A 13391-nucleotide genomic window follows, 5' to 3' on the forward strand; every position below is an offset into this window, starting at 1 on the left:
CCCATAATGTCAAGAATTACAAGTTATATAGAAGGCTCACCTGAGGGTGGAGCCCTGAGCTTGCAGTGATTGCAGTCAGAGCAGATCTTGGACTTGGGGTCTCCTAGGCCCAGGGGCAGAAAAGGCAGGTGGTTTGGAGCTTGATGTCAGTGCCCTAGAGGGTGAGGAGCCAAAGGGTCTTAGAATATAATAAGAGGGACGGGGCGGACCCAAACTGAATAGAAGGGAAGCAGACTCAAGAAAGGGCTGAAAGGGCAGCTAGGATGGGGCTATAACCTAGAGGCTCACTGACAGCAGGAGCAGAAGGTAGGACAGTAGAATATGGGAGAAATGGAAAAGTAACCAGAGTGGTCAGGGGGATCTGGAGGCTCGTCATTCTCAGATAGGGCAGTCCTAAGGGATGGTGGGCCTGGGGTGAAGAGAGTGTGGAAGGGAGGAACTCTGGTATCGAAGGGATCCCAGAGAGACTCTGCTGAGGCAGGTCTTGGGGTGGAGGCGAAGACTGTGGTCTGTGTACCCCCATCCTGGGCCAGTGCCAGAGCAAGTCTGGAAAAAGGGTTCCTCTCTCCACATGACAGCAGAGCAGGGCATAACTGGATAGCTTCATTTTTAGGCTATTTTTAGCAGTAGCTGTGGCTGAAAAAAAAAAAAACAGTATAACGAGAAGGGTATGGGAACAGAAAGAGAAAAGAGTAGTTTTAAAACTTAAGTCACGTGTCAGCTGAGTGTAGGGGGAAGGGACCAGGGCGAGGAAGACAGAAACAGGACAAAGACATAGTGGACCGATTTCATACACAGCCAAAAAACAACTGTTCAGCCACTTGACCAAACTGAATTTCCATTTGTTCACCAATTGTGTAGGTGACTGTATTCTGACATTTTAAAAAAATTTTATTGACTATTTGAACTTTTTACAAAAGACAAGTTAATTTCTTCTTTGTGTTTTTTTGTTATTTTCGAGTCAGAGATTCTCCAAATCCTAAATACATTGTTATTATTATTATTAATTATTACTCCCTTAAATTTAGCATTCCTGGGAGCTTTGGGAAGCTTTGGTAATTCGGCTGGTGAGATCCACAGCTGCCCGGATGACCGGTCCTCGATGTGTTGATAGCACCTGGGCTTGGGCTTCTCCTGTCCCCACTCTTCCTTGAGCCCTCACCCCTGGGCCTTTCCCCAGTGGCACTAATTGGCTGGGAATGCTCCCATGCCCCCAGCAGCCAGGTTCCCAGGCTTCACAGTTTTCTTCATATGTCTTGTCCGCATGGCCTTTGGTTTGTGACTTTTCTTCTTGGGGACAGCTGAGCATAGGGGGTGGCAGGGGCACCATGTAGAGGCTGACTGACCTGTTTTGGGGTCCTACCCCCCTCCCTTGAGATCTGGTTTCCGGGCAGACCTTTTGCCTTGCTGAGCCTGTCTTCATCAAGCAGAGTCATAGACGTTTCTACCATGAAGCGTTGCTCTGGACGTGAAGGGGTCAGCCTGTTTGGAGGTCCCTGCCACAGACCATGGCCCAAGTGGACTGTGGAACCTTGTGAGCAATTTGTTGCCCATTTGATTGTACAGTGCTTGTGGCCATGGAACAGAACCAGGGAGTGTCATTTACATTTTTCCAAAACATTTGTGTAGATGGTCTCACTTTTGACGAAAGGGTCCGAGTTCCTAGTTCTCACTTAACCCTGTGGCCCCATTTCCACTCCAGCCCTTGATCTCCTCTGAGTCCTGATCATGCCCTATGTTCCCAGCTGGGCTCCATCCACCCAGTCTACAAGCTTCTTCACAAGGCTGTGTCCACACCTGGCACTGACCTTGGCACAGAGCGGCAGCCCAGCAAATCTTAAATGACTAAACAAATGACCATGTCCTGATGGTGTTTTTGGACTTTTGTAGTGGTTCTGATCCCTACTTCCATTTACTTGACAGTTTTTTATTGAAGACCTACTGCATGCCAGGCACTGTTAGAGGCTCTGGGGATAGATCAGCAAGATAGGTGAAAATAGGTGAAAATCTCTCTCTTTGTGGACTTTCCATTCTCAAGGAAACTTCCCTCAGTCTTTTAGCACTCCCAGGTCTCTCTTCCAAATATATTCCTGAGTTAGTATGCATTTGGGTTGTAAGTTCTTAAAACATATATTGAGTTTACTCTGTGCCAGGCACTGTTCTCAGCATTTTGTACACATTATCTCACTGGCATCTATACCATTTCCAAGAAAACTGTATGAGGGAGGCTCTGTTAGTGTTCTCGGTTTACAGATGAGAAGCAAGGAGGCAGACACCTGGTCTGGACACTGGCCTGCATTTACACACTCGTGGGAGCTGGTGCTGACTCGGGTTCAGCCCATCGGACTCCAGGGCCCATCCTCATCCCCATTCCCCTGGGCAGTCTCTCACTTGATTCTGGAATGGTCTTACACATTAATTCTGTCATTCTGTTGGACAGAAATGCCTTGTAGACTCTTCATCTCCCATGACACCCACTGCAGGGGTGTGTCTGTCAGGGCTCCCAAGCTCCCCAGTTGTTGCTCCTCTGCAGGCTGGCAGAATGAGCCTGGGTGTCATTCTGTCCGAGATTGCCTGCACCTGCTGCACAAATGGGGCTAGTGGGTGACGCAGGCCTCCCCCAATCCTGTGTCATGTCTCCTTATCGGGGGTGAGGGGTGGGGGGGTGGTAGGGGCAGCAGGACCATTTCCTTGGCCTGCCAGTACTGTTTCCTTGTCCTCCCCTTCTGAGCCTTTTCTCCGTGCTTCCCCCCACCCTCTCACTCTCTTTTGATCTTGCAAATCCAGGCCTTGGAGAAATCAGACAGTATGAAATATGAAAACCGCTTGGGAAGTAATTGAAGAAACACTGCGATTTTTGAAACCCATAGAGATAACACACCTTCTTGCTCATGTTATTTAATTTTTAATGGCAGATTTAATTAATGGAGATCAGGTTTTCTGGTTTCAGATGTGCATACAGAGTAGCTAGAGAAGGAGGGGGAGGGATGACCATTTATAGGGCAGAGGAAAGGACTCCAAAATTGGGAATAAGAAGAATGTAATGAGAAAGAAAAATCCAATAGTAAAAACAGTTTATGATCTGTGGATGCTAATTAATGTGTGTGGATTCAAAATGGTGCATTTCAGAGCATTTTCCTGGTGATTTATAAATGCATAACAGAACTCTTTTCAGGCATAGGCACTGTCTCCAGGCATTGCGTTGTGGGGATTGTGTTGTGGGGACCCAGGCACATCATGTGCCAGCAGGTGGGTGTGCATAAGTGAGTTCCCTCATGTGTGTACAGTGGAGGAGGGAAGAGCCCTGGGTCTGGCCTGGCAAGAGTCTTACTGGTCACCAAATACCTATCCTTTGTCCTTTCTGCTTTTGCCTTTTTAAACCATGTATAATGTTTTTTTCAAAAACATCATTTAATTTAAAAAAAAAAAATTAGGCCTCGGTCTTCTACTAAGAAGCCAGTCTGATGATCTCTGCCAGGCTGACCTTTCTGGTTCCCCACAGCACCTGGGACAGCTGGTCAAACATCTCATTGTAATTGTGATGTTGCATTGTCTGTGAACTCTGTGAGGCCTGGAAGCAGGTGCACTTGCCTTGGAATCCCCTGGCACTCAGTGGGTTCCTGGGATGAACATTGGTGGCACCCAGTCCTTCTATTAGCCCCTTGTTGATGGTGTGGTCCAGGGATTGGTAGAGTGCCCTGCCATTCCTGGCAGGGGAGTCTGGGTGCTCTCCAGCAGCCACAGGAAGGCTTGGTGGACATGGGGTCATGAACGTAGGAAGCTGGCTCAATGCTCCCAAGGTTGGATCAGGACATTCCTGTGCGAGGGGAGCAGTGGTTTGGCACTCTGCAGTGCCCAGTTCTTCCCAGGGTCTGCTCGGGCAGATTAGATGGCAAGGCAGGTGGGTCATGGCAGGAAGTGGGCATCCTCTGAGTCATTCTACAAGACAATAGAGGAAGCCGCAGTTGGGTAATCACAACCACGTCTTGGCCTGCGGACACTTCCTGTGACAAATCTAGCTGACCACACGTTCATTCTGAGCTCATAGTCAGCCCAACTGCTTACTGAGTTCACTCTAGCCAGGCTGTGTGCCTGGAGATGCAGGGTCAGAGCAAAGGCACTGAGCTAACCATCAGCCCACAACACACTAAGTTCATCTGAGACACAGCTACTCCCTTGGAAAGGGACACTGACGGGCGGTAGGGCCTGGAATGTGGAGACCTGATGCTTCTCCGAAGAGGAGAAGGCCTGAGCTGTGAGGCTGTCTTGTGGGAAAAGAAACAGATCAGGATCGATAAGGTATGCTTAAGTAAGGCACATGTTAGCTTCAGAAAGATCCATGTTGCAATGATACTGGCTACGGTGCATAGGGTGGGCACCATGAACCGGGCACCACTGGGCGTCATCTCTCAGCCACCCTGTGAGGGAAAGAATATCCTCTCTTATAACTAGAAAGTAACACAAAGAACACAGCCAGCATGTATACCAAAGCAAAAGTTAAAATGTAGGTCTATGGACTGTGCAGTCTTCTGTGATGGCCCTTGAATGGTAGGTACAAACTGAGTCCCTGAGATCCCCATTAGGGTGCCACAGAAGAGTTTCTGCTCGGAGTGGAGGGGAGGCCCAGATTTGGCTCATCACTGTCCTTACTCCCTCATCCATGATAGTCAGTGCCGGTTCAATGTCAGACTGGTAGAGGCAAAATCATGATCTTTTGTCTGGAACGTCAGGGCTCTGTAGAGAAATATGCAGGGTGACTTGGAGTGAGCACATGCCTGTGGGAGCCAGAGCAGCCTGTCTGTGAGGGGAGAACCCCTACTCATTTTGTGCCCGTTGAGTGCCAGGAACCTCTTATTTCCTAGCTGTGTGACTGATGGCCATCGGAGGGAGGTGTCAGCTGTCTCCCCAGTTCAGAGGTGAGGACTTGAGCCAGGGAGAGACAGGGTGACCTGCCCAGGCTCACTCAGCCTCTGGGGCGGAAGGCTTGGCCTGGTATTGACCATACCCCAGCAGAATTTCTATATCAGTGTTTCCTGCCTGATTTGTGCTTCCTCGGGCACACCCTTCCATGTCCAGTTCCTGGTTGGCTTTTCCTTAAGGCCATGGTATAGGGATTGGGGTGAGGGCCTGGTTCATATCCAGACTCCACCTTTGATGTCCAGTAGGTCTTAGGGGAGTTGCTTCCCATCCCACCTTGGTTACCTTCCCTGTAGACAGGTGATGGGGCAAGCAAGGTGTTCTCCCTGTCTGGCCCTGGTCTGGGCTCCTGTCACCTTTTCCAGTATAAGGAGGGGTTCATTTCCTTGGGCTGGGCTGTCGGTGTGCGTGGCATGTGCTGCTGTCTTGTCATCCTTGCTGGGAAGGTCTGACTGCAGTCTTTGTCTTGAGCTGTCTGCTGGATGGTTTCATTCTTGAGAATGCTTCCTGCAAGAATGCAGTCTGTCTAATTGTGAGCTTTACGGTGCTCTGCCGGGAGAGCATGTTCGCAGGTAGGGCTAGAGTGTATGTCTCTATTGGCTTCCTCGGGAAACTAGTGGAGAGTACTGGGTTCTGGGCCTGTGTGTCCTGGAGCGACTCACCTCTGAGACACAAAGAAGTGGAGTGACTTACCCAGGCTCATACTGTGGTGGCCTCAGGGTTCCACCCAGCTCTGTCTTGTTGCAAGCCCAGCTGTCCGCCATACCAGCCTGGCTCTGTACATGCACACTCACTAGGAAATCTCAGGAAGGATGGAAGTGTATGCCTTTCAAGGCTCAGGATGGATAGCTGCTATCCCGAGAAGTGCCATGGTCTTGGCAGGCAGCAGTGCACACACCCAACTCAGGATCAGACACTGGGGCTATAGTCTGGGCACTGCCACTTGCTGTGTGACTTTGAGCTGTAGTCACTTCATTTCTCTGGGCAGCAGAGTCTACCTATAAAATAAGGGTTGGACCAGATCAGATTCAACAAATTTTTTCTTTAAAGATGGTAAATAGTTTAGGCTATGTGGGCCATACAGTCTCTGTTGCAATGACTCAGCTTGACAATTGCAGCATAGAAGCGGCCACAGCCAATGCATGAACTAGTCCTAAGTGTGGCCACGTTCTAAGAAAACTCTTATTTTAAAACCTGGTGGCAGGCCGCGTTTTGCTCATGGCAGTGGGTTCTGACCCCTGAACTAGAGGATCCATATGTCCTTCCATCCTTTGCTACTCTAGGATTCTGTAGCCATGGTTGGTCTAGGGTGGGAGCTAGAACCAAGCTGTGGATCAATCACCAGTCTGCTTTGATGCTGGTCAAGAAATTAACATCTGTCGATTTTTAATGCAGTTGCATCCTGTGAGGCAGCCAGAGGGAAATTTTGGTCTTTCGTAACCAGTTCTGTTTTTCTCTTTATAGAATGCTGAGATGTATAAACTGTCTTCACAGCAATTCCATGAGGCAGCTTTGAAAATGGAGGACTCGATAAAGTAAGAATTTATTATTCTTCATAAATTTAGCCTGTATTTGTAAAAATTTCCACACGTGGCTTGAAACATGCCACCACCTGCCTAATTTCAAATTTCTCTAATAACGCAGAAGACCATCTGTTACTGAGTTCTTTCACCTGGATCTGAGGCAGCCATTGGTCATCTGTAATTGGCCACACGAGCACTCACTTCTACCCTAGCAACCTGGCAAATGGGAGTGGGACTGCAGCGCGGCCAGGGCTGTTTCAGGCTAGGCATCCTGTGAGGTGGGCCAGGTGCTGGCTGTCAGGCCCTTGGGGGAGTCAAGGAAGGAGTGCTGCTGGCCCCCCATTTGTGGAGGTGGCTTTCAAAGGGAGTCTGTTCCCGGCGGGCACACCTGCATGCCTGGCCTTGTGCCACGAGCTCTTGCACGGTGACCGTGAGTCAGGGTTGCCCCTGTTTTACTCCCAGAAGTACTGGAGCTCAGGGACACCGATCTCTTTGCTCAGATCATGCAGTGCTGAGCTCAGTGTTCTGCCCCATCTGTCATGTTCCCGCACTGTCAGGGGAGGCCTTGGAGCCAGAATATTAAGGACTGGAGATGCATGCAGTGTGTCCAGTGCAGATGCAGTTCAGGGTGCAGGGCACAGGGATCAGGGCTTCCTGTGGGGAAAGGAGAAGCAGGCCTTTTTCTCTGGGTCCTTCATATGAAAATGGTCTCCATGATCCTGGTAGACCTTCATACAGTAACTAGGGGCTCCAAACAACTCCCTTTTCTTTCCTTATGGGTCTCTTCCTCCCAAGTGTGAGTCAGGATGATTCTTAGGCAAACCAGTCACAGTGCAGCTTGGTGAGCGTTTGGGTCTGGCACCACAAGAAGGAAGCAAAGTTTGAGTGACTAGGAGGTGACACACTGCTTGTGAACATGACTGCTGACAAAAACCATGTGAGGAACCAGGAGGGGCAGGGGCAGATGACTTGTAGTACAGGTTCAGGGTACACATGGGACACCTGAAGCTGAGGGGAAATAGAACCAGGTTGTGGTAGAACTGGCCAAAGAGTAGGTTTGGGGAAGAGAAAGGGTTATCTTGAGAGTTCCAGTCTCGAAGCAGTAATTGGAGACTCAGAGAAAGAATTTTCTAGCGGGTGGATAGCAGTGAGGAAGGGTCGTGCACCTGCCCATTGGGATCCCATAGGACCCGGTGTGAGTGAGCTCAGTGGGCTACGTGGACCTTGAAGAAAGGAATGTTCCAGCTGTCCTTGCAGGGTGTGTGTGCCACCCACACAGACACTCCTGCTCTCATAGACGAGGGCCCATCCTGCTTATCTGGGGTTGAGAAATACTCAGGATCACAATCAGTGAGAGAAAGAGGTTGGGAAACAGTCACATCCCAGAAGCAGATGGGTAATGCCACCCTAGTAGAGTGACCCCTGGAAAGGACAAAATCGAAGTGTGTCCCCTCGCCTTGCCCACTCCTTGGAGTGTCTATAGGGCTGTGATGCCAGATTCACAGCCCCCTCTCCCTTCACCTGGATCATGGACCCACCTTCTGAGTGGAAGAAGCTCTAGGGAAAGGCCAGGAAGCTTTACTGTCGGGGACCATGGCATTTTGTCACCTGCCAGATGGTCCACTGTCCTGAGAGTGTGGACTGCTGGCCTCCTGGTCCCCTGGCTTAGTGCATTTGACTTTGATGTCATATCCTTTCTCTTCCTTATATCCTCAGGAGGCAAAGGGGAGATGGCATATGAGTATATTTTGAATCTGAGTGAAGCAAAAGGTTATTTGTGTGCAAAATCCCGTGATAATGACTTATTACACATGTTACTGAATACTAGGTGCTCTGCAGGGACTTTGGCTTTATAGTCTCATTTGCTATTGTTGGTTCCATTTTACAGATGAAGAACTGAGGCTAGAGAGGTTGTCCTTGGTCACATGTGCTTACCTGCCAAACTGGGGTCAGGCTTAGCTGAGACTGCTTTGGAGCCACTGTTCTTCACTATTTTCTTTGCATCTTCCTTGTCCCCCGAAGGCCCCCTCTGAACATAAGATGGGCAGCAGGATGGAGCTAAGAGCCTGCCTGGGCTTTGGAGTGCCATGGACCTGAAGTGATACCTCAGGCCTGCTTCTGATTGGCTCTGTGCTCTTGGGCAAGTTTCTTCACCGCTCTGGTTTCCCTATCTACCAAAGAGAAAGGAACAATCCCTTTAAAGCTTTGAGTGAGATATCACATAAAAAGTAGACCTATGATATCAACAATTGTTGGTATAGTGTAACTGTTACTAATAATGGCAATTATTTGAATCACTTTTCTAACACCTAGCTTGGCATAGCATGGAACAGATGTAATAAATTGAGTTTACTAAAATAATATTTTGTCTTTTCCCAAACAAACAAGAAGCAGTGTAGAGTTAGAAATTATTGTGCTCAAACACTAGGGGCAGGGGCAGAATCCTTGATTGAGCAATTTCTTGGATTAGCAAATGATTGTAAATTGCATTGCAAATGCCACTAAAATAAATGCCAACTGCTGACAGCAGTAATATTGGTGTTTTCTAACAAGACAGTGAGCATCTTTTAACAACTTTGAGTAAACTGAGTGGTTACTGAGATAGTTAATAAGATGTCCATGTATTCATTCATTCAACACGCATGTATAGAGTGCCTCATATGCCAAGCACCATACTTGGTGCTGCCAATATAATGATTAAAAAGACAGCTTCATTTCCTCCTAGCAAAGAGCTTATAGTGTTTGGGAGATGACAAACAATATTTTTAAATTAATTGCATAGAAAGCAATTGCCCAAACAATGATTGATTACAGTAATGAGCTGTGAAAGACAGTTTGAATTAAGTAGCCCATGTCTGAGTCTCTTAACCCAGACTTAGAAGTTGGAAATTCTTCTCTAAGGAAATGACATTTAAGCTGACTCCTGAACATGAGAAGTTGGCCAGAGGAAGGAAGGAGAAAGAGCATTTCAAATAGAAAGATTAGCTTATGCAAAGTCCCCCAGGCCAGGAAGTGATTTAGCATATTCAAGGAATTGAAAGGCCAGTGTAGCTGGAAAGGAATGAATGAGAAGTAAAATGAGGATGAAGCTGGAAGAAGTCTGCAGAAAGCAGAGCTTTGTAATCAGGTTACAGATTGTACTTATATATTAAGAACATTGAAACACCATGCCAGCTTTCTTTCTTTTTTAATACGTGCATTTAAGGTATTAATTTCTCTGTAAACAAAGCTTTAGCTATATCCTGCAAGTTTCAATACATTGTATTTTCATTATAATTCGGTTCAAAATTTTTCTAGTTTTCATTTCTGGTTCCTACTGACTTTTAGGTTATTTTAAAATATATTGCTTCATTTTTAAACATTTGGTAATTTTCTAGTTACCTTTTTAATAATTGGTTTTTAGTTTAATTGTGATTAGAGATGCTCTAAATCCTTTTTTAAAAAAAGGTTCTAACTTGCTTTATGACCCAGTTTTGGGAAACCTTCCATTACCCTTGAAAATAATGCGTATTCTCTCAATGGATGTAGTGTTCTGCATTTGTCAATTAGGTTAAGGTGGTCCATCATGTTTAAATTTGAATTTTCTGTATCTTTATCGATTGATGGATTTTTTGGTTTCTTTCTGGGATCACTTTCCTTCTGAATAAAGAACACATTTAGTATTTCTTTTAGTGCACCTTTGCTGATTACAAATTCCTTTTAATTGTCTGGAAATATCTTTATTTTGAAGAGTATAGCAATCCTTTCTTTCAGCTCTTTTGAATGTATTTTCACATTATTATTTAGTGTCTGTTTTTACCCGGAGAAGTCAGCTGTTGATGTTATTATCATTCCTTTGTGTTAATTTCTCTTTTTTTCCTGATTTTCAGATTTTCAGATTTTCTCTTTGACTTTGATTTTTTAGAAAGTTTGACTGTGATGTGCCTAGCTATAAATTTCTCTTTTTTCCCCCTGCACAGGGTTCATGCATTGGCACTGATGTTCTTTTGTTAGGTTTAGAAATTTCTCAGCCATTATTTCTTCAAATAAAACTCTGCCCTGTTTTATCTTTCCTTCTCTCTGGAATTACAGTTACATGTATTACTGTGTCTCACATATCTCTATGCATTTTATTTTTGTGTTTGTTTTTCATTACTTTTTTTCATCTCCATGCTGTAGCCTGAGTTTTTCTGTTGAATTCAGAATTTAATTATTGCATTATTTTTTTCAATTCTAGAAGTTCCACTTGCTTTTCTGTTTTGTTTTGTTTTGTTTTTGTTTTATTCCCAGTTTCTGGTGAGATTCTGGTTTTCACCATCTGTTTTCTGGAACATATTAATTGTAGTTATTTTGAAGTCATCTGAGGGTCTGTTTCTGTTGCCTATTTTTTTTTCTCTTGATCCTTTTTCTTTGTATGCCTGGTAATTCTTGATTGAATGTCACACGTTGTTTAGATAAAGTACAGTGGCTCTGGAATATATTATCTCTCCAAGAGGTGCTCCTCCTTATTCTTTGATTACCACTTGAGTGAAGGCAGATTACCCTGAACCTATGAGGGACTGAGCTGAATGGAGGCTTGCCTGTAGTTTTGGTAATGTTCAGGCTACTTCTGATTAACCCTTGTTCGTAGGGTATGGCTTTCCAGGACTCTTCTTTCTTGGTGAGTTCTAAACCCCTAATTTTGCTTCCTCTGCTCTGTGAACCTTCTGAAAATTCTACTTTCCCTTTCAGTGGCTTTTTACATAGCTCTTAGCCTCTTGCATTGAGTAGCTCAAAAATCTGACAAATGCTTCGAAAGAGGAAAACCACTAAGTGTTGACTCACTACTTTTTAGCTTCTTTCTCTCCATAATTCTGAACCCTCAAGTCCTGGCTGCCTTGGCAGCCTCAAGCTCCAATGGAATTTTGTCTCCCTATAGTCCTGTGAGATTTCCAAAAAGCCCTGCTGTCTTCTCTGCCTTTTAGCCAGAGTTCTTTATCCTACTCTCAGCTCCCCTTCCTGCACCAAGAATTGGCAAAAACTCTGAGGGGGAAAAGCGACTCTGAGAATTAATATTCATCTATCTATAGTTCCCTTCTTTTCATAATGGTGGCCCTCAAGTCCTACTTTATCTTGGTCCTTAGATGCCTTCAAATAAAATTTTTTATTCTGACTTTTAAAGTTTCTTTCTCAGGGGAGAGCTTAGTTCTTCTACAAGATACTCACTCCACTGTAGCTGGGAGCATAAGTCCTGCCTTAGCTTTTGAGGTATGATTAGAGTTTGCTAAGCAGGATATGATCATGCCACGTAGAATACACAGTAAGTATTAAAGCAGAGACAATCAAACACTGGTTACGTTAGCAGCATTGGACTCTCCCAACTGTTGTTTGGCCCACCAACCTTTCTTGAAGCCTGCCGAGCCCAGCAGATATGCAGGTCTGCAGAAGATGCCTATCTGAGTTGAGGGTTGATGGAGAACTTATGACTGAAGAGGAGTATTGGTAAGGCTGACCTTCATAGTTTGGGGACTCTTGTTTTGGAAAAATCCTTTCGTTGGGATAGAAATGAATATCCAAAGTACATACTGCACCCACGTTTACATGCATACACACATACACACTCCTCTACCTCACAACAGCACAGCAGGTGGAATTGTTCAGATTTTCTGAAGGAAGAGATTAAGACCCCAGGGAACATCCTGCATTTATTGTGTCACATCTATTTTTTATGACAACCTTCAGTTCTTTTCCCATGGGATTCATTCAGAGCCTATCTCAGCTTCTCCCTGTCAGGAAACTTGTACAGTCCTCTCTGGCCCCACAAAGAGCCAGCCTTCAAAGAGGTTAGAACAATTGAGTTGAAGGAGGAAGGATATTAACTGTTTCCTGAAACTGAGTCATTGTGCCCCAAGGACTTTGATCTAGAGGGGTCTGGTTAATGTGGACATGGCCAACTGGAACTTGCAGGAGCTGAGCTGCTGCTGTGTGCTTTCACCATCACTTGCAAGTGAGGCTTCTTAAATAAACTATGGGGGTTGGGGAGGGCCCACCTGCCAGAATAAATTATTTTCAAGGGCTTGAGCTTCCCCAGTTTTTATCTATTTAGTGAGCTACTAACAGATTGATTAAAACAATGGTCATTTATTTGAACCCCCAATAAGATGGCAATCTAAACATTCCACTTAATCCAGATAACATTCAAATCAGTCTGAATTCAAAAGATGTTCATATTTCTCACTTCCCTGTTTTACGTAATCTTTTACCAATATATGTGGTTTAAACTGGTGCACCGGGCTATCTCAGAGGTTAACCAATCAAATCCTATTTAATAATTCATTTAACAAATAACAATTCAGTTAATATGTTTCTTTAAAAGAAAAAACAGTTACTGACCATCACCACATACAGCCGTTATGCTAGGCACGTACATAGTACCTGGGGTCTTCTGGTCACAAGAAGCTCATGTGGCAGTTGCCATCATTGTTCCATTTTACAGATGTGGAAGTTAATCTCTCAGGCTCAGTTTTCTAGTCTATATAAAACAGCAATAATGATGTTGTCTATTTCTGTCAGGTTGTTAAAAAGACTAAATGCAAAAATCCACAGAAGTGCCCAGGGACACAGCCCAGTGGCAGCAGAGTGGGATTTGAATCAAGTCTGAGTGAGTCTAGATGTCCTCCCTCCTACTACACTGGGATGCTTACCCTCTCAGGAATTTACAGGACAGGATTAGCTGCCAGTTGATTAGCTGACTGACTGACTTCCCTGGAGCTGTAAGGTTTCCTTACATTTTAGTCCTCACCTCTGTGTGTGTTGGGGGTGGGGCGGGGGTGAGAGTTCCAACTGAAAGAGCTCTACTTCTTTTATACCAAGAGAGACAATGATGTGGGGAGACAGAGTGGTTCAACAGAGGTAGTGTTTGTGTAGCATGTAGGAATGGAAAATCCATACAGAAGATGCGGGGTGACATCCTTCCCTAAGGGCAAAGCCTTT

The 13391-nt window shown here is 45.4% G+C and overlaps 1 protein-coding gene across 7 annotated transcripts in view; it reads left to right on the forward strand.

Moving 5' to 3' along the window:
- CHCHD6 (coiled-coil-helix-coiled-coil-helix domain containing 6) overlaps positions 1-13391 on the forward strand; it is a 232545-nt gene that overhangs the window by 180738 nt on the left and 38416 nt on the right. For 4 of the 7 annotated variants that reach the window (XM_016160523.2, XM_016160524.2, XM_016160525.2 and 1 more), the window contains one exon: positions 6382-6452. The exons of 1 other annotated variant lie outside the window; for it this stretch is intronic. In XM_016160523.2, coding sequence (XP_016016009.2) covers positions 6382-6452 — 71 coding nt within the window. Of the gene's footprint in view, positions 1-6381; positions 6453-8462; positions 9759-13391 lie in introns of those variants that run through there. 2 more of the 7 variants (XM_036229746.1, XR_001598931.2) reach the window with 2 other exon arrangements.

This window comes from Rousettus aegyptiacus, unplaced genomic scaffold, assembly GCF_014176215.1.
Source record: "Rousettus aegyptiacus isolate mRouAeg1 unplaced genomic scaffold, mRouAeg1.p scaffold_m13_p_12, whole genome shotgun sequence".
NCBI lineage: Eukaryota > Metazoa > Chordata > Mammalia > Chiroptera > Pteropodidae > Rousettus > Rousettus aegyptiacus.